General features: G+C 38.8%; 1 protein-coding gene across 5 annotated transcripts in view; it reads left to right on the top strand.

Annotated features, from left to right (window-relative positions):
* The first annotated feature begins 1,372 nt into the window (after positions 1-1,372).
* ZNF451 (zinc finger protein 451) overlaps positions 1,373-21,394 on the top strand; it is an 88,299-nt gene continuing 68,277 nt past the window's right edge. For 2 of the 5 annotated variants that reach the window (XM_086707138.1, XM_086707139.1), the window contains exons 1-3: positions 1,373-1,508; positions 2,059-2,142; positions 11,449-11,529. In XM_086707138.1, coding sequence (XP_086563264.1) covers positions 1,488-1,508; positions 2,059-2,142; positions 11,449-11,529 — 186 coding nt within the window. In that variant the 5' untranslated portion in view covers positions 1,373-1,487. The other 3 variants (XM_086707143.1, XM_086707144.1, XM_086707140.1) reach the window with 3 other exon arrangements.

Genomic DNA, 21,394 nt, shown 5'->3' on the forward strand with positions numbered 1-21,394 from the left:
TACCCATTAACTCCTACCTGTAATCAGTCTTTTATTCTCAAATTTTTCAAGAATTTTCAAACTTAGGCAGAAAAGCAAATGAAGTCATAAAGCACTTGCTGGAAAAGCAGAAAATAACAAATACCAAGAATAATTACTATAGGCATAAATAATCAGCTAGGTTTGGACATAGGCAAAACAGGTATCTGAAAATTTAAAAGAATTTTCCGACTTGAAAAGTTCTTTTCAAAATTGTTGGTGTAGAAAAAAAAAAAAAAAAGCCGGACAGTTTTGTAGACATTAAAGTGAGAAAAACCACACAAGTAAACATGAGTCAACTATTTTAAAAACTGCTTTTTGAGTATGAACTCTGATAAAAAAGTAAGCTATTTTAGTAAGGTAATACTCTGAGAATATCTTTTTTTTTTTTTTTAATTTTTTTTTTCAACGTTTATTTATTTTTGGGACAGAGAGAAACAGAGCATGAACGGGCGAGGGGCAGAGAGAGAGGGAGACACAGAATCGGAAATAGGCTCCAGGCTCTGAGCCATCAGCCCAGAGCCCGACGCGGGGCTCGAACTCACGGACCGTGAGATCGTGACCTGGTTGAAGTCGGACGCTTAACCGACTGCGCCACCCAGGCGCCCCTCTGAGAATATCTTTAAACAGCGCATGTTTTCACTGGCCTAGAGCTTAATGATAGTTAGCTAGGCCTCGGCTCCCTAGATTCTTGCTTCGCCAGTTTTCTTCAGGCCAACCTGGAGACTGGAACTCTGGTCCTCAATTTGCCCACTCGGGTGTATTAATACATGCTATGGCTGAGAGAATGAAGCTAGGGAACAGGTGAGTAACATAAAGACACCTCGGATTTCTTTATCTCAAAATTCAACTACACCTTTACATTTCGGGTCCACCGCAAAAAATACAAAAATAAAAAAGGAATATGAGAATTTAATCGCCATCATCCGCCATTAGGCCAAAACTGACACCGGTGAGCTTCGTTTCCACACCCATACGATACCCAATTGCAAACACACCTCCACATCCCTGTTCCTGCCCTTCACTATGAAACAGAACCTAGCCCGCCCCCGGCTCCGCAAAGCTGCAGCTGACGTCAGCGTGACAAAATGTGTGCGCCATGCTTTGGAGTCCTTTTCCGCGGTTTGCTACTGACGCCGGGACGGTCTCGGGCGGCACTAGAACTACAACTCCCAGGTTCCTGCGCGGCGCGGAGAAGGCAGGCCGGGACTGTGCGAAAGAGACTCCGGGGGATAGCGGGCCCGAGCCGGCCGCTCCTCCTTTTGAAGCGGTTTCGCACCTCTTTCCGCCCGCGGCGTCGGTGGCGTCGGCGGCGTCGGCGCTCACGCAGGGGCGGGTCACAGCGGCGCGAAGCGGTGCTGGGCGGGAAGGGAAGTCGTGGCGGCGGTGGCGGCGGGGACAGCTGCGACGGCGGCGGTGGCGGCGGGGACCGCAGCAGCGGTGGTGCTGTCAGTTAGGCCGTCGGAGAAATGGGAGACCCGGGGTCGGAGGTGAGTGGTGGAGCGTCGGGCCGCGGCGTTCTCAGCCGCGCCGCGAAAGGGCTTTGTGTTTTGTTGAGTGTGCGGCCTGCTGTGCGCCCGCGGGGCGAAAGCCTCGGCGTCTCGGGCCGAGCCCAGCGTTCGGGCCTGGTGCGGGTCCGAGCGACGACCCAGCGGTAACAATGGCCGCCCGGCCGCCCCCGGTCCCCTACGCCGGCCCCGGTGCTCCCTGTTGTCGCCGCTCTGCCCGCGAGAGCGACATTTTGAGACAGGATCGCTCTTCGGCGGTGAGCGCGCATCCCTCCGCCTCGAGCAGATAGGGGAATTCGCAGGGGCTGGGGAGTCGTTTTCGGCGTCCGCTCCCCATGGCTCCGCGTCTGCAGAGACAGAACGCGACTCCATGGAGTTCTGTTCTTAGTCGGATTTGCATGCAGTTGTGCTGTTCGGTTTCCTCAAGAGCTCGTTGTTTTAAAAAGCTCTTTCTTTTTCGTTCCTTTTGGGAAAGTCTCTTCCACCAAGTACGTGGCTGTATAGATAAGCGTGTTTTGGCTTATTTTTATAGATAATAGAATCTGTTCCTCCAGCTGGGCCCGAGGCATCTGAGTCAACAACGGATGAAAATGAAGATGACATTCAGTTTGTTAGTGTAAGTAGCAACGACATTCGGGTTTTTCCTAGAGTTCCAAGACTGCGCGTGGTAAGCCATTATGTGATTGTACTGCACCTGTCCACTCCTCATTGAGCAACTGTGTATGAACGTCCGATAGGTACTAGACACCGGGGAGCGTGGCGTAGGATTAGGAAATTTACCCAAAGAGGCCTCTGAGCAGCTGCGGTAGCCGTCACAAAGACTGCCGAAAGTCCGTGGTGTTCACTCCATCACGCTTCTCGTGCGTTTACTTAGCGCTGTTTTAATGCTTAGTCTAGGCGTGTTTCCAAGAGGGACAAGGTTGTCCTGTAACAGATGACGATGCAGGCGAGGGAGAGAGGACAGGTGATGATGAGGAAGGAGGTAGAGAACAAGAAGGCTTGCAAGAACTCAAAATCTGAGCGTTATGTAGCTGCATAACATGAAGGCGACTACCTTGAAGACTTCCCTGACCTGTGAGATCATGGTGTTTGTTACAGCATAGCGCAGGAGTTGATGTTCATATGGAGATCCCTGCATCACCAGGAACACACATATTTTTCAGAATTTCGTCCCTTCGGGTCAGTGGTCTTTAAGCATTACCAAGCGTAAATGTGCGGATTGCGGGCCTCACCCTTCCATACCCACTGACTCAGAATTTGTAGGTGGGACCTAGGAGTCTTCCTTTTGGAAAGATGAAAGGACATATGAATCTCTGAACCACAGTTTGTAAAGCCTTGGTTTAGGCAGAGTGGGGGTTATGACGTATTTGGAGATGATTTTCACCCAAAACTGTAAAGAATTGCAAAGACTCAGCTTAGAGTGGTATCATAGTTAGAGAATACTTCTACTCTGAACCATTTTCTGAATACTGTAGTTATTTGAGGTTTGCTGTGAAACGTGTATAATTTTTCTTAATAGATTGTAGTGTTTTTATGTTTGTTGGTTTGGGACAGTTTGTAAAGCTGGTTATTAAATGATATCCTCTACATACCCCAACATTAGGGCCATTGTGGTGAAACCATTTTTGTATGGTCTTTAATTGGTTTATTGAGGAGTCTTTCACGAGATCATTTTTTTGGCTGTCTTCACCATTGCTAGTGCATGTGGTACTTTTTCCTTTTATTTTCAGAGTGAGAGAGAGAGTGCAGGTTAGCATGCAACAGGGTGAGGGGCAGAGAGAGAGAAAGAGAATCCCAAGCAGGCTCCACCCTATCAGCACAGAGCCTGGTGTGGGGCTTGATCTCACAAACTGTGGAATCATGACCTGAGCCAAAATCAAGAGTCAGATGTTTAACCACCTGAGCCACCCAGGTGCCCTTTGTCCTTTTATTTTAGTTCTAGTGTGGTTAACATAGTGTTAAATTAGTTTCAGATGTACTTTTTCTTTTTTTTTTTTTTTAAAGTGTTTGTTTAGTTATTTTGAGAGAGAGCATGGGAGCAAGGAAAGGGGCAGAGAGAGAATGCTAAGCAGGCTCTGTGCTTATAGCAGGACTCCATCTCATGAATTTTGAGATCATGAGCTGAACCGAAATCAAAAGTTGGATGCTCAACCACCTGAGCCACCCAGGTGCCCTAACAATGGACTGAAGTATGTTGGTAACAGGATTCTATGGCTTCTTAGGACAAATATTTCAGGTTGTTCCTGAATATTGGCATTTGGAGAATATTCATCTTGATATTTGTGTATATGAAAGAATGATATACTTCTTTATAAACTATGGGTGTTGGGTTGAGAATCACAGATGGAATTTATAAAAATAAGATTTGAAAAACTTTTTGGTACTTGTGGAATAAAAAATTATAGTACAGCATGTATGTAACTTAAGCATAATAATGTATTAAGCTGAAATTTAAAATACTCTTTATTTTTGAAATATTGTTTTAATTTTAGGGGCCCCTGTGTTTATTGGTTAAGTATCCGACTTCAGCTGAGGTCATGATCTCACGGTTCATGGGTTCAAGCCCCATGTCAAGCTCTGTGCTGACAGCTCAGAGCCTGGAGCCTTCTTCAAATTCTGTGTCTCCCTCTCTCTCTGCCCCACCCCTGCAAGTGCTCACTCACTCACAAATAAAACATTAAAAAAAAACTTTTTAAAAATATTCTTTTAATTTTAAATGTAGAGAATATCTTACATCTTTGCATCAAGAATAAAAAATATATAGTGCAGGGGCGCCTGGGTGGCTCAGTTGATTGAGCATCCAACTCCGGCTCAAGTCATGATCTCATGGCTTGTGAGTTCAAGCCCCACGTCGGGCTTTGTGCTGACAGCAAGGAGCCTGGAGCCTGCTTCAGATTCTTTGTCTCCCTCTCTCTCTTTCCCTCCTCTGTTCATGCTCGCTCTCTCTCTCTCTCTCTCTCTCTCTCAAAACTAAATAAACATTTTAAAAAATTAAAAAATATAATGTATTGTGTGTGCACCTTGATACAACATCTTGTATTTATCCCTGTTGGCAAATACAGGTTCAAAGTTCTGATAGTTCCAAATGGAGAAGTGAATTATATGTATTAAGCACAATTACAGTTTTAGAAGAGATCTATGAAAAACATTGCTTCTACATTTTTAGTGATAACACTTAAATGATAATTAATGATAACTTAATTCTATTTTAAAATAAATTGAGATAGAGCCTTCTACTTCTCTCTGTAAACTAATCTTATCCTTGACTCCTTTAGGTGATGCTCATCCAGTAAAGATAACAAATTGTTCTCTGCTTAAGATTTCTTCAGATACAGGGGCGCCTGGGTGGCGCAGTCGGTTAAGCGTCCGACTTCAGCCAGGTCACGATCTCACAGTCCGTGAGTTCGAGCCCCGCGTCAGGCGCTGGGCTGATGGCTCAGAGCCTGGAGCCTGTTTCCGATTCTGTGTCTCCCTCTCTCTCTGCCCCCTCCCCCATTCATGCTCTGTCTCTCTCTGTCCCAAAAATAAATAAACGTTGAAAAAAAAATTTAAAAAAAAAAAAAAAAAAAAAAAAAAAGATTTCTTCAGATACAAAAATGGCATTATAATGTTGCTTCTTGATTTACTCTGGCTTGGATTTCTTAATTCACGCTCATTAATCTAATTTTCCAGTCTTTGATCACATGGTGGCACAGCAGTCTTTCAGTGGTTTGCAAAATATAGAGCCTGAAACCAAACAGTGTGCTGAAGGAAAGAAATAATAAGGATAATAAATCCCTTTCATTTAAATTACGTTGAAATATACGTACAGAGAACTGCACGGTTTATAAGTGTACTGTTTGATTTTTGCAAAGCCAATACCTGGGTGATCTCAAACAGAATGTTACCATAGCAAAAACTTTTTATTTAAGGATATTGCTCTCATTTTCTGTTTAGTTTAATAATACAGGTGTATCTCCACCACTCCCAGTTATTGTAAAGTAGAAACATTTGAAACCTATGAAAACTTTATAAGCTAAGAGGGTCTAAAGCAAAGAAGCAGTTACCATTTACTTATATGGAAAAATTTTCAGCATTTCCAGACCCAAAAATAACCTCTTTTTGGCTTTTCTGATACCTTAAAACACATCTTGCTAATAGATGTCCAAAATAAATTGAGATAAAGTACAGATGTTTACAGACATAATCCAAAGCTGTGAAATGCTGAGTTTAGTTCAGGGAAGCAGCTTGGCAGTGGTACTCTCGCTGCTTGGGGTGCACACCGCCTCTGTAATGGTTTTCTGCAAAACAAATGCTGTACAGTATTTCTGTTTTTCATCCTTTTTTTTTGTTTGTTTTTTATATAAGAGAAAATCTTCAGATTTACTTCAGTTAGTGAAAACTGATACCAGTGTGGGTCTTTCGTAAAAGTGAAATGGTGTTAACACAAGCTTTTGAAAACTGAGAATATTTTTCTGATCCCTTATTCAGCCACCATCTTTCTGTCTTTCTTTGAAACTTTGTATATTTTAGTTAATTTACTCCCAGAAAATGGTTTTACCCAAGAGCTGATGACATGATTTTTCACAGTGCTACTTGAGACACAAAGGCAACCTATTATAATCTTGGTAATAGCACATGAGATTTAGGTTTAAGTCAAGATTATTGATGTAATGTGGAATCATTGAACATTTGGAAATAGTGAAGGAAATCAAGGTATAATTTCATCAGTAGCTTCTGAAGCACATAGGTCAAGTGATAATACTTAAACTGCAGTAGGTAAGAGTCATGGGCACAAATGTGAAGGTATCTTGACTGGGTGTCTTGCACCTATAATTAGCTCAGTAAATAAAAATAATGTTGGAGCTCATGATATGCAAAGTCATGAAGTAAGTACTCTAGAACTACAAAAGATTAACTGAAAATAGGTCCTACCTGTAAGTGCCCATATTTCAATGTGGAAGATAATATAGGTTATGAGAACTGTGTAAATGGTTGTAGAAAGTAGTTATTTTATAAAAAGTACCCGGTGCTATATAAAAAAAAAAAGGAAGCCTTTTTGGCCTAGGTAACATTTAGTATTTGTATTTAAAAGAGCATTTTGAAAAGAAATAAAGAAAGGCATCAAAATGGGAAAGCAGGGAAGATGCTGTGTAGTTTTGGAGGATAAAAATTTTTAAAGTGAAAGAGAAAAGGGTGGGCCAGATAGTGTAGATTTTGAATTGTGGACTAAAAGTGGCAGTTGGGAACCACTTGGAATTTTTGAACTGGGCAGGATTGCATAAGTAAACTATATCCCTGATCCTGTAACTGGAAATCTATTGAAAAAACACATGCATTATTAAAATTTTAGATTAGAGTTTTGCACCGGTCTTCAAATCCATATTCTTTTAGACTTGGGTAAACTACATTTCTTACAGTCCATATCTTAGTGTATTGACATTATTTTCCATTTACAGTTGACCCTTGAACAGTGGGTTTGAACTGCGTGGATCCACTTGTATGTAGTTTTTTTTACAGTACTATAAATGTATTTTCTTTATGATTTTTGTAATATTTTTGGCTTTGTTGTAAGAATACAGTATATAATAACATCATACAAAATACATGTTAACCAACTGTTTATGTTATTGGTAAGGCTTCCAGTCAACAGTAGGCTTCTAGTAGTTATGTTTTGGGAAGTCAAATGCTGTATGTAGATTTTCAATTCCGTAATGGAAGGGAAGGTCATAGCCCAAACCCTCATGTTCTTCAAGGGTCAACTGTTGTAGGTAATTGGTGTTTGGTTTTGTATGATAATCATTTTTCTAGTAACAGGAATGAAACCTTTTTGTGTCATTAATTTTTTTTTTTTTTTTTACTTAGAATATTAATATTAATTCAGCTGTGTTACTAAACTGTTTTGTTTGTGCCTGTGCTCCTGGCCCTAATTGTGCGGCCTTCGGGAGTAGAATCCTTTGATTTTGTTATTGGTACAAAAGGGATGATGAGAATGATGGTTTACTAGTTGATGAATTGAGCAAATTCAAATAAAATGCCTTTAATTGGAGGACAACATGCATTTATACTTGTTAAGAACATAGGCAGTCACTGTAAACATTTTAAGAAATGTTTCTTGACATACACATTCTTATGGGAATTAATAACTTATTTTTTGGTTAGTGTTAGGAGTTATTCAGATTTGAGGGCAACAGCAAGAAGTCTTTTTTTCTCTTTTTGAAGGAAGACAAAGTCTCTTAAAAACTTAGGTAATAAGGGATTGATTTAAAAAAGCATGTAGGGTCACCTGGCTGGCTCAGTCAGTAGAGCATGTGTCTCTTGATCTCAGGGTTGTGAGTTCAAGCCTCACGTTGGATGTAGTGATTACTTAAAAATAAAAAAAAAAAATGTAGTGTGTATACTTTGAACTTAACCTCAGAATTATAGTGACCACACAGCCGGTTATATATTTAGAGAATCAGGTGTACCTCACTTAGTTTTCTCATTTGTTAAATGGAATAATAATAATAATTCACTGTTTCACCTTATAAAGTAATTGGGGATTAAATGGAATCATTTACATGAAAAGTTTAGTACAGTTCCTGTATAGTGCTCAAAGACAAATGTTATTGATGAGTAGTAACATTAATGGAATACTAAAATGTTTTGATTCTTTAAGTTCGTTATGGTGGCATTTTTTCCATATCCATAACTAAAGTTTAGAGTGTGTGCATATAAGTAATATTTTCCTTGGGGATACTTCTCTTATTTTTTTTTTTTTAATTTTTTTTTCAACATTTATTTATTTTTGGGACAGAGAGAGACAGCATGAACGGGGGAGGGGCAGAGAGAGAGGGAGACACAGAATCGGAAACAGGCTCCAGGCTCTGAGCCATCAGCCCAGAGCCTGACGCGGGGCTCGAACTCCCGGACCGCGAGATCGTGACCTGGCTGAAGTCGGACGCTTAACCGACTGCGCCACCCAGGCGCCCCACTTGTCTTATTTTTTAACTCAGCCTCTGCTTTTTTTGGTGGTCTCAAATACATGTCATCGTCATCTACCATTCTTTCACGTATAAACCCATAATTATTTGCTGAGTGAATCAATAAATATTCTAAATGACTCTTGGTTTTTCTCATTTTTGGATTTCCTACCCAGATTGTTTTTACTCTTTTAATTAGTGTGAATCATATGAAGTTGTCATTTTTCGCTAGTTCAGGAATAGTTGGTTGCATATCAGTCTAATGGTTCACCCTAGCAGTAAATTTGTAATAGTCTTCTTTCATCATTTCCTGCTCCTGCTATTTTCTGCTATTTCTGCAGCTGTTTTTAAATCCCATCTGTGACCATTTTCTTTATCCTGGGTTTGGCGGGGGGGGGAGGGTTCCTCTTCTACTTTTTGCTTTGTACTCTGTTACCTTCTTTCGTCTCTTTTTTCTCTGTTTATGGAAGCTCTCTCTGTGTATTTCTGGTAACCTGGAGACTTTCTTGGTGGGCTGTTGCTATGGACATGTAATAACAATTTCTAATGCACATTTCTTGAAGAGCCCAAAGTTAAGGTGTTAGAACAGGAGAAGCTAGCATATTTTTATTTCTTCTACTTCCTTGAATTGAATGTATAACATTGACAATAACAGTGGTAGATTGTAGTCTAAAGGTAGGTGAATCTTCTCTGTTGACCATAATTGGAGAATATCCTCTTTTCTAAACTTCCCATCTTTAGGGGTACCTGGGTGGCTTAGTTGGTTAAGCGTCTGACTTTATCTCAGGTCATGATCTCATGGTTCGGGAGTTCGAGCCCGGCGTCCGGCTTGTGCTGACAGCTTAGACCCTGGAGCCTGCTTTGGCTTCTCTGTCTCCCTCTCTGTCTGCCCCTTCACTGCTCGTGCTCGCTCACTCACTCTTTCTCAAAAGTAAACATTTAAAAAAAATTAAAAACATTTTTTTAAACTTCCATTTTTACAGCTCAGGCAAAAATCTTAATTACTTATTACATGATCCCTGTCCTGAAGTTCTGGTCTCTGGTTTTATCGTAGTGCCTAGATAAAACCTGTCTGCAAGGATAGCAATTTTCTGCTTGAGGAGAAGTTGTAGCCTAAGGGAGAAACAAGTTATCTTTGAGACGGAATGTCTCTTCTAAGGAAGAGGATATTTAAAGATCTTAGCTTCTGTGTCCTGACTCTAGTCTTTCTCTGTTAGTTTATCCACTGAATACATCACTTTGGCTTGCCAACAGTCAGCTTTCTGCATCCTAAGAAATCTTTCCCTCAGCTATATTCTCTTCCTGTGTTCCTTTCTCTGATTCTCAACATATTAGAATTTAAAAAATAATATTCTTTACTCATGGCCTTACTGCCTCTTTTTTTTTTTATATATATTTTATTTTTAGGTAATCTCTACAACCAACGTGGGGCTCAAACTTACAACCCCAAGATAAGAGTCGCATGCTGCATTGACTGACCAGCCAGGCGCCTCTATTGCCTCATGTTCTACTTAATATTTTAGAGCCTGGCTTTTATATGCTTGCTACTTTCTTGAAAGTTGTTTTCAGGCATTTAAAAATCTTGTTGCCAATTTCAGTGGCAGTTTTTTTGGTTGTCCATGTTTTTGACTACATTTTGCATTGACAACTTTTTGAGGATTCTCTAGTGTTTTTGAATTTATCCATTCCTGATTCATCTTCAGTGTTTGATTACCTGCTTAGCTCTTCTTGAGTCCTAAAATTCCAGCATTTCCTCAAGAGCCTCATTAAATTTCTTCTTTTTCCTCATTGTTTTCTTTGTTAGCAATATCATAGTTCAATTTAGTCTTCTAGAGGAACCCCTCCCAAATCTGTATTTCTAGCTATGTTTGTACATCCAGATTTCAGCCCTGCATTTCTGGCTTCTGCCAGTTAACTTTGTGTGCCACTGATACATCAACCCATTATGTTCAAAAGAGTGTCGGCTTCCTGTTTCTGAATTCCAGATATATCCAGCTGGTTGTTCAAGCTTGAAACCTTAGGGACTTCTTTGATTCCTTTTTATTGTTGGAATTTTGTTTTTTATAGCCAATCTTTTTTTTCTTTTTTAATACCCATGTATTGTCTTGTATATATACTACAACACTATTCTCTTTGCTGCTGTTTTTTTTTGCATTATTTGATTAATTACCCTGCATTTCCCACTCTCCATACTCATCTACATGATTAATTTTAAAGCACAGTACTCATGTTTTCCTTATCTTAGTATTTATTGATTCCCTCTTGCCTATGGAATAAAATCTAGGCTTTTAGGCCTAGTATTCAAGGCCTGATATATGATGCAGTTAGTATGGTTGGAAGCAGGATGGAGAAGAATCAGGTTTGATGTTTGACTATAGGAGTGGGAAATAAAGCCAAGCTGTTAGTCAGAGAACCACATGTTTTTGAGTGTGGTTATCTAACAGGTAATTAATACTCATCCCATCTAAAAAACATTGAATCATATCTGTGTCCTTATAGCACTAATTCCTTTATTATTAATAATCCTTCCCCGAAGAATAACATTGTCTTAATATTCTACCAAGGTTTAAACTCTTCCTTTTAGATCTTGTCATTAGTTTTTTTTAATGTTTATTTTTTATTTTTGAGAGAGAGAGATAACGAGCAGGGGAGGGTCAAGGGTGGGGGTGCACAGAGGATCTGAAGCAGGGCCCAAGTTGCTCTTAGCATCCTGATGTGGGGCCTAAACTCATGAAGTGTGAGATGACGACCTGAGCCGAAGTCGGACACTTTACCAACTGAGCCACCCAGGTGCCCCAATATCATTTCTTACTCATGTACTCTGAATATTTTTGTGTGTGTGTTCTAATTATTTTCTGGCGCCCATAGGCCGCCTCTTTAGAGGAATTCTTGCCAGTCCCAACAAAAAAAGTAATTGTTTTAAGTGACTGGTTTAGTTTGAATAACTACATGACTTGTTAATTTGCTTGATTCTTTCATAGGAAGGACCATTAAGACCTGTTCTGGAATACATTGATCTGATCAGCAGTGATGATGAAGAGCCTAGCACCTCCCATAGTGATGTAAGTACATTATATTTGATTTGCATTTCTTTCACTTTAGTCATTTAAGAGGCCTTGTCTAAAACAATTATCAAGTCAATGATGGCTGTGTTTAGGAGCTGTAGTACTTTAGTGAATGGCCCATTTCTATAGAATGAGCCATAGAAGGTATCCATTGAGTCCTTTGCCCAGAACATCTCCTACTTCCAGTTTTGTTTTTTACTTTCAGTGAGAATGTGAAAAGATAACATGATACAGCCAAGTTGTAAGACTTGAAGATGGTATCTGATAAAAGAGAAATGGAATAAAAACTGCAAGTGTTTTGGCTCCTTGTGCCATTCTCCTTTCGTATCTCTCCTTAGGTGCCATGTATAACTGGATCCTTTTCTTCCAGAACCATGTGGCCACAGAAAATTTGTTTTATCTTGGAAGAGAGGATGTGTGAAGATCCTTTAGAAAATGGAATGTGGGGAAGGGTTATAGGTGGTATAGTACTTCAGTTGTCATTCCTTTTAACCTTCTCTATTCCTCACATATTTAGGGTTGTTTTTTTTTTTCTCTTACCTGTGATTTATTGGTTGTGGGTTTGACCCTTAAACTAATACTTCCCTTACTCTGAGAACCAAACTAGCTGAGCCCTTTGTAGCAACCTTGTCTTTCTTTTGTCTTAGCCCAAGTTTCTATTAATGGGCTATTGTCTTGATGGATTGATGGGTTGGAGACTCCTGGCCGGAATACTTCTTGCTTTATATTACAAGGGATTGAGACTTGGACTTGGAATCAGTATGCCTAGGTTTTAGCCTGAGCTTTACTCCTTAGTAATTTTGTGACTCTGGATAAATTAAGTAGCCTTTAATCTTAATTTCTTTATCAGATAATAATACCTACCTCACAGGGTTGTTGTGAGGACAAAATGAAGTGACAAATACATACTATGTAAGCTCCTTGGAAACTACAAACCGTAAAGTAGGACTATGCAACTGGCAAGTTTGATCATTATTCATTTATGTTATTCATGGAGAGGGAACAAGAATCTTTAAAGGACTTAAAAGTGACTCTTCAGTGGGGACTTTGAGAAATATTTTTGTGTGTATGATTTTCAGTGGAACTTTTCCCAAGTTCTCTATACTATTATAAACTTCTACTTGTTGACTTACATACATTGGATGGGATTTTTAAAAAAAAGATTGTTAATCACCAGTAGTCTCACCACCTCTTCTTGTCCTAGAAGAAGACTGAGCAGTAGGCTAAGATGGCACCAATTGAACTGGGCTTGTTTTTACTCTCTTTTTTAATAGAGTGCCAGATTATTGCCAGTAGTTGGTATTGGGTTTTGGGGGTAGTGAAGCTTGTGGCTTTGACGTCTATGATCCCCTTGCAGACCTGTAGTGGATTGCATCTTTCATTGTTGTTATAATAATTTAAAAAATTGAGTTCTGCTTACTGGTCATGCATCTCTGCACTTGAAAGTTAACATATTAAAAGCATTTTTTTTTCTTCCTTGGTTTTCTTGTTCATGTGGATAACCCAGAGAATGCCTGAGTCTAAGGTGCCATCCTCTGAGAATCATCGCCCAGAAATGTGCTCTAGCTGCAGTGTTCCTCTTCCCATTGGAGACAGCAGCTCCTCCTCTGGGAGTTGCACCAGCAGTCCACAAAGGATAGTTTCTCAACCTTCTTCTGTTGAGAACCCATTGGAGAACCAGAAAAATGATCAAAGTAATTCAGATATTAAGATTTCTGAGACAGAGACACTTAAACCATCACAAAATTATCAGACTCTGCCTTCATCTCCAGTTCTGGTCCCCCAAGAATCTTTGGCCTCTTCAGAGGTCAAGGAGGATTTACCTGTAGAGTCTTCTTCAGCTTCACAGCATGGACAAGATGCCATCCTTTATCTTCAGACACAGGTGGCTGAGATGTCACGAGTGATACGTGATCTGCAGTCTAGGAGCTGTTTTAGATTCCATCATTCTAGGCCAAGTGAGAACTCCTCAGTTCCGTGGGACATCTCCACCTCCAAGGATGAAAATTTATCTACGGTTGATGAAGAAGCTGACTGCAAGTCCCCCTCAGCTGATGACAAAGGGCAGCCAACTGATCCCAGTCAGTCTAGTTTCACAGGTCTTTTGAAAAGAATGGAACAAAGAGGTGTTATAAAGAGAGTAACATTACAATCTGAAGCAGAATCATGTGAAGGGAAACCTGATTATGTGACCTCTAAGAAACGTTTGGTTCCTCCATTGCATCCTCTTCTGAGAATTGCCACCACTGAGGTTTTTAAAGACCCTGCTGATTGCCATCCTTCTTCCTTCATGGGGCACAGAGTATATCCTGTGGCCAAGGATACCTCTCCTTTCCAACCAAATCCACCAGCCGAGGGCCCTATTGTAGAAGCACTAGAGCACAGCAAAAGAGGAAGCACAACATCTCCTCTAGATTCTACCTCAAAAGAAATGGAGGTCATGGGTTGTAGATTCTACCATGCTGCTTCCATTGCAGCCCGAGCTGCTAGTTACATGGCCTATATGACTCAATATCAGCGTAAACTCTGGGAAGACATGGAGGATCTGGTTCATGACCCAGAGTTTGATCGTGGAAAAGCAAGATGTATAATATCGGATGGTATGGATGCTGGCCTTTGGCAGCTTTGTACTACTAGGGACATAATGGATTCTGTAGTCAGAGTTATGGCCATGGCAATAGACTACAGAAGACAAGCCTGGCTCCGACTTACATCTCTCACTAAGAAAACCCAGGAGAAGATCTCACACTTACCCTTTGATGGTACTTCTCTCTTTGGACAAGATGTAAATGCTGTTGTTGCAGAAGAAAATAGTATAAAAGAAAATGATTATAGAGACCACAACAAATACTATAACCAACATCGATACTTTTATAGTCATGATCAGAAAGCACATTATCACAATAGAGGATATTCCAAAGGAGATTGGTACAAACCTCGAAACCACCCCTATAGATATAGAAAAAAGGGAGAATCTCCAGAACGCCATGGGTACAAGAATTAATAACCTGTTTGCATTCAGCAGTGTAGTCATCCAAGATCCTAACTATTTTACTTGTTCCTCCCCACTCAAACAGGATCTACAGGTAGGAGGTCACCTCAGAAAACAAATGCATGTCTGGAATTATCACAGCTAACATGTAATTCTAGACTTTTGAAATAGAGACTTATGTTTTATTGGCCAAGTGACAGTAGAGACGTCCATCTGAGTAGGGTTGGACAAACGTTTACCCATTATATCTGGTCCAAAGTAAGTTCAGAGGAGGGTACTCAGGAATCTGAATCCTCTTGTGCTTAAAAAAATATAAATGATTTGTTCCTCAGGAAAATCTTACTGGTAAACTGAGGACTAGCAGATCTGGGGCCTGGAAATAACCTGCTACTAGGTCTCTGTTTACTAATGCCAGAGGCAAATCCTTCATTTTTATGTCATCAGTGCTTCCTTGTTCGGGCTTCACCTTGTCAGATCTTCACAAAATGACAAATCTGTTGTGCTCTGTTTATGTCAGGACAATCTGACTCTTCAAGAGTCCATACTACTCTCAAGCTCTCTGAGACTTCAGCATCAACCGTGCAACTCTGTCAAGAACTGGAATACAAATCAAATTTTGCCAAATCCAGTTTGCTTCCAGTAGGATGGCTAGATGTTACAGGTCTACTGTGGACACCAGCTGGAAAAAGACTTTCCTTCTTGTAACATCTCTAAAAATTTTCACAGTAACTGTCCGTATCGAGACTGATGGCTACAGTGTCATTACCACTCAAAGCTACATGTGAAAGAATTCTTTGTTATCGTCATGGCCTAAGTCTTTGACCTGTCAAGCTCTCACATATAAACAAGCTGTGAGACCCATCATGGTGTTCTCTCAGGATATTCTAGGCCTTTCACCAAGATGACCTTCTTAAACAAACCTACCTTCTAAACAGCTAAACTTTTTGAGCTTGATAATTCATCACTCTAAACACAAAAAGGAAATGTGCATTAGTGTCCTGGAAATAAAGGATGTTCTACAATCCAGGCATGCAAATCTGAACTCTTAATAGAATTCCAAACATGCCTGACAATCTGGTCCTCTTACTGTAATAAAGAGGGATGCCATCAAATAGATGATGTTGAGAATCCTTAAGTGTTAGAGTATAACTATGGATGTAGTAAAGAGAACATCTCATGCAGTTCTGTTTCTGGATATCTGTTTAAATGATAACATCCAGTAATGATTTCTTAAAAGTCTGGAATCAAGACTTCAGTAACATGTTCTTGGTTTATTGGTCCCTTATTCTAGTCAGACTCTTAATCATGAGAGACGACTTAATCTTTTTGCTCCAAGTTGGTTCCATTAATAGTTCTTCACAATTCTGGAACTGGCAGCAGATACCTCAATTGTATATTCCACAGTATCTTTTTAATCTCAAGGCAGTGGCTGTGCAGTATACCAGTCCTTAGATCCTCGTTTTCGCAGCATGACTTCAAAAATGGAAGAAGTGTCAAGTTTGAGGGGTCAGAGTCCATCACCTAGTATTATTTGCTTGACAGCCCCCCAAAATTTTTTTTTATCAACAGACTTAACATTTTGTATCTTCTTAGTTTGTAAAACATCTGCATTTTTTCATCTGCTTGGTCAAAATATTTTGGATCTACTGTTAGTGGAATATAACTGTTTTAGGGTTCATGTGGTTTCTATTTCTGCCGTAGTTCTTGCACAGTGGTGATTTACATTTTCCCTAGTGCCCCACTTTTTAATAGTTGAAGCTCATTCCCCCTCCATTGTAACTATATTCAGTACCCTTTTTACTACTTTTCTTCCTCTGTCTGATTGTTGAAGACACAACAGAGGTTGAAGACTCATAAATCCCTACTTAGAAGTTATTTTATTTTGTCAGATAATTTCAGAGTACTATATTGGTCCCATTTGTAGATTAAGCTTAACAGACTTGATAGAGGAGATGATCTTGCACATTTGGTCATATCTAGACTTAACATTTACCTTGAAAGACACAAGGGCCTAAGAAATCATAAAGATTTTTATAGTTTGATATGTATCACATCAGTTAAGTGGTCTCATGTGCCCTTGACATGGCACTATATAGCTTCTTTTTTGAAAGGACTAGTCACAGGTGAATTCAGTGGAGAGAGAGACCTTGGAACTGTTCTATATGGCTACACATAGTTCCGAGTTAGCTAAGGCTACTTTAATCTCCCACTTGTCCATTTCTCCCCTTTCCTCCCCTGAATCAGATAGTGGGTTACAAATTTGATGATTTTTGAGGTACTCTTACTTTCCAGAATCCGAATCAAAAAATGATACGTGAAGATGGGATTCTCTGAAACTGCTTTGGCACTTCCACTTAACACAGGCCTCCTTTTAAAATTTTTGTTTTTAATTGTGGTTAGAGACAAGACAACATAAAATTTACCATCTTAACCATTTTTAAGTGTACAGTTCACTTGTGTTAGCTCTATTTACGTTGTATAGCTCCTCAAATATTTTATAAAACAGCATTGCTGTTCTCGTGTTATTTATGTTGCTCAGTAGTAAAGTTAAAATTGCATTACCACTCTCCAGTTGATAGACTCAAGCATCTCCAGAGAATTTTCCTAAAAGTGAAAAGAAATCCCCGAATTGTTGACTGGGTAACTTCTGAAAGGGATTTGGATTTGGCAGTTGAGTGGGGATTGTCAGAATGCAGTAAATGGGAACAGCTTTTAGCTATAGATCAGTCTCTTGACTGCAGAAGAAACAGTATTCTTAACTTGTTAACTTAAAAATCTTTCTCTGGCATACTTGAATGATACTGGTGTTACAAAACTAAAAATGGGGACTTGTTGTAGGGAGACAACCCCAATAGCATATGGAACTCACAATTAGATAGTAAGTTTTCTTGCTGTGCCTGCCATGCGCAGAGCCTGCCACAAAAATTCTCCATTAGGTGAACCTGTTTAAATATCTCTAGGTTTTCGGGAAGCTTTGGGATAATTGCAAATTTAATGATTTGGTATTCTCAGAAGGGATGTGTCTAATGATCCTTTTTCTTCAAAATGTTTTTTCTCAACTAGACATAAAATATATGTGAAGACAATATGATTTCTTGCAGTTACTGTGTACAGAGAAAGTTTCCATTGTTATATGAAGTGCCTTTTTAAATTTCACCCTGCTTAAAACTTAACATTTTGGTGTCTTGCATATGTTGCTGGTGGTATTTATGTGAGTTCTGTACAGTTATTTGTTTTTTTTTTTTTTGGAGTCTTGTAGTTTATTCATCATCTGTACAATTGCACTATCTAAATGTACTCTCCTTCTGAATGTTCATTTGTTTTCTTTATAGCACTGTTGATCCATTTCAGAAGGTTATGGAGTATGCCCTTCCCCCTTATTTAAATAATGTTATGGTAGTTCTTTTTAGTTATTAATGATTGGCTCAGTTTCCTGGGCATTAAGGCAGCTTTGTTTTCTTTCTGCAGGTTCTAGGTTTTCTGATTGAGTCATTTGTCTATCTAACCTTGTTCTAAGCCATGGTAACACAACTTATATTTGATAAGTGGAAGTGTTTGCTTGGTAAGAAGAAACAAGGACTTTAGGAAAAGCAGATTTCCTGATACTTTATCCTTTGTTTTCAGACGGTGTGACAACTTCCTTATCAATGTAATTGTATTTAAGCTTTTTTTTTTTCTTACTGTGTGGCAGCTTCTTAATAATTCCATTTATTTACGTAGCCCTCAAAATGACATTTTGAGGGGAGCATAAAGTCTTTCAGGATACTTGGATACTATTTAGTATGTTACATTAGTACTATACTAATAATTTACTGAATGATACCTAAGTGACCTGATTGATAATGTCCTTAAGGGTCCAGTACATCCAGGATAACCTCAGGTACTAAAAACAAGGAGGTTGGAATAGACACAATCCAGAATCTCTTCTAGCTATAAAATTGGATACAGAGTTAAATGACATGGATAAGTAGACTTAACTGCCACATTCACTATTCTTGAGGATGTAATTTAATGGGATTCTGATGAAGGTTAGAAATCATGGATTAGGTCTTTGTAGGAATAGTTTATAAAGGTTGCAATAATTGAAAACTTTTTTTTCTTTAACGTGAGGCATATCTTGCCCCAGACTTGCACTGCTTATGTTTCCTCGTCTTTTGAAATTTGCCATTCTTAATGTTAGTGGCTAGTCCAATAATGGATTGTGATATCTGTGTACATCTTATGCATGCCATTCAGTTCGCCAGATCCATTCCGTATAGTTTTCATTTGTGGATACACAAACCCATCCTTCCATTTTTCACTTAAAATATACAGGTGGAAGTTATTTAACTGATGATCACTTTTGAATGCAAATCTTTTAGTTATTTTTCCAGAAATAAAGAGTTTTGTAAGCCATTAAGGAATTCTTTTATGAAATTTCCCGTCCTGTATGAATGATGAAATATTGTTTTATTAAATCTTTTTTTTTCTTATTGATTAGTGGGACAATATTTTTGTAATATTTTTGTCTTTTTTGTTTGCTTGACTTTATAGTAATGAAAACTTCTTATAGTCGTGTTCGGTATCATTGAGTTATGTTATTACTGGAAATTATGTTTGCTTCCAGTGGGATATATCTGGAAGTGATCACAGTCCATCCATGTCCTTTTGATGTTATCATATCGGTTATTTCATTCTTTATTTGATCTTTTCTTCTCCCTTATGTAACACATCTTTCTGGAAGGATGTCTGATCTTCCCCTAATCTCTTTGATGTAGATTATATTTTTTATTCTACCAGTAATTACTAGCCAGTATTTTGATGTGGCTTTGTATACTTAAATACAATGCCTTCAGCATTATTGTAAGAGATTTTCTAGTCTTCTTTTTTAATGTCCTTTTTTTTTAAAGTAGCCAGTCCAGTCTCTGGAACTATTATTTTCTGGCTATTGAACTTTCATCAGTTTTAAATGCTTTCTCATTTAATAGTAGTATTTTCTCATTTTATAATTTTCACACAAATGTATTATTACATATGATTTATGGCTAATTGCATCCTCTCATAAAAAATTTTAAGCCCATTACCATGGAGTTATAGAACAGTGCTGACATATAGTGTATCTTAAAGTTAACTAGTTTTCTCCAGGTCTTAAGGGCTTTACATGTTTTATTGAGATAACTGTCTATTTCAAATGGTCTCTTGGATTTTCTGATGCCTTGTCAAGAATTCAACAAGAATTCTCAGGTTGTCTGTACTTTCTTTTAGGACTTTGGAGATCTGTCAAGTTGTATTGAGTTTTCTAATAATCCTAACTAACTATATACTTTGGTAGAAGTGAAAGTAAATGCTTTATATCTAGTGGTATTTTAAGTTTCTCCCTTGATCTTAAATGCTTCAGGTGTTATTATGAGTTCTGTTAGTAGTCTTCTTACAAGACCTACTTTGATACTGTTTTTTTCCCATGAGCTATCTAGGTTTTCTGTTTTCTTTCATTGCCCATAAGAGTAGCTCTATCACGTCATTGAGTTTGAAGGGCTACAGTTAGACCTCTTGTTAACTCCCACTTTTATCTGTGATGGCTGTTTTACACTACTTAGTGTGCATTTAACACTAATGTGCTATGAGAACTATAATGTTTGTGGTCCCTTTTATCTATACCACTTTTAATTCGTGGGGCAACAATGATGTGGACGATTGGGGGAAAACATTTTCCAAGTCACTAAATAGTCTTAAATTTTCAGTTACATTTTTTTTGAACATATTTAATTACATTAAATATCCAGCTGTTAGGTGTGCAGCCCATTCCTTTCTGCCTTGGTTCTAGTCAGTTTTTTATTAACCTCATTTAGATTCTTAGCAAGAGTTGCATGCATGTTGGTCTTTGTCTCATGGCTTATAACAACTCCTATTGGGGCACCTGGGTGGCGCAGTCGGTTAAGCGTCCGACTTCAGCCAGGTCACGATCTCGCGGTCCGGGAGTTCGAGCCCCGCGTCGGGCTCTGGGCTGATGGCTCAGAGCCTGGAGCCTGTTTCCGATTCTGTGTCTCCCTCTCTCTGCCCCTCCCCCGTTCATGCTCTGTCTCTCTCTGTCCCAAAAATAAATAAACGTTGAAAAAAAAATTAAAAAAAAAAAAAATAACAACTCCTATTTACATTTAGCAAAAATATATTTTGAGATCTTGAAAGCACCTTGATAGTCTTGAGTCTAACTATTGTCTTCCTACCTGGGAAGCAAGCAGAGGAGAAAATTTTCATTTATAGAGCTTACATTTACTAGGCTGTATGCTAGAAGTTACAAGGCGTTCTTGAGGAAGAAATTCATTCTGATTTTGCAGATGAGGAAATGAAACATCATTAAACACCTTGCTCAATTGGTGAAACCAAGCTTTGAATATAGACTCTTCCTCCAAAGTCTGAATTCAGCATTATACTAGGCTGCCTCTGTATTTTTCAAGGCTCTACTAAAGTCTTAACTTTTCTGATGAGCTAACTTGACATACACTAATCTTTTTCTTCCCTAAACTTTGTGTTTATGGTTGTACTCTCATCCCTTAGTATTTGATGTCTTATATTAACTAATTCCTGGTCATTTCATGTGTCAGACGAGAAACCCTAACTTCTTAGTTTTCCCATTGAGATTTCACTGTGTGGGACTAAGATTGTTCTTGATGCATGATCATTGGCTTGTTTCATGTATTCCATTCATTTTCAGCACTGATCATTTTAGTCATGGTTTTTTTTCCTACCTTTTTTGTTTGTTATATCCATTTTGTTTCAGATACACACTTAAATTTTTTTTTTTTTTGCTGGCATCTTTAGGATATTGGCTAGGGAAGAAGGTGGAATAGTGCAACACACATGGTATTTAAATTCAAAGACCTTGATCCAAGT

The sequence above is a fragment of the Puma concolor genome, chromosome B2, assembly GCF_028749965.1.
Source record: "Puma concolor isolate L17-30 chromosome B2, mPumCon1.1.hap2, whole genome shotgun sequence".
NCBI lineage: Eukaryota > Metazoa > Chordata > Mammalia > Carnivora > Felidae > Puma > Puma concolor.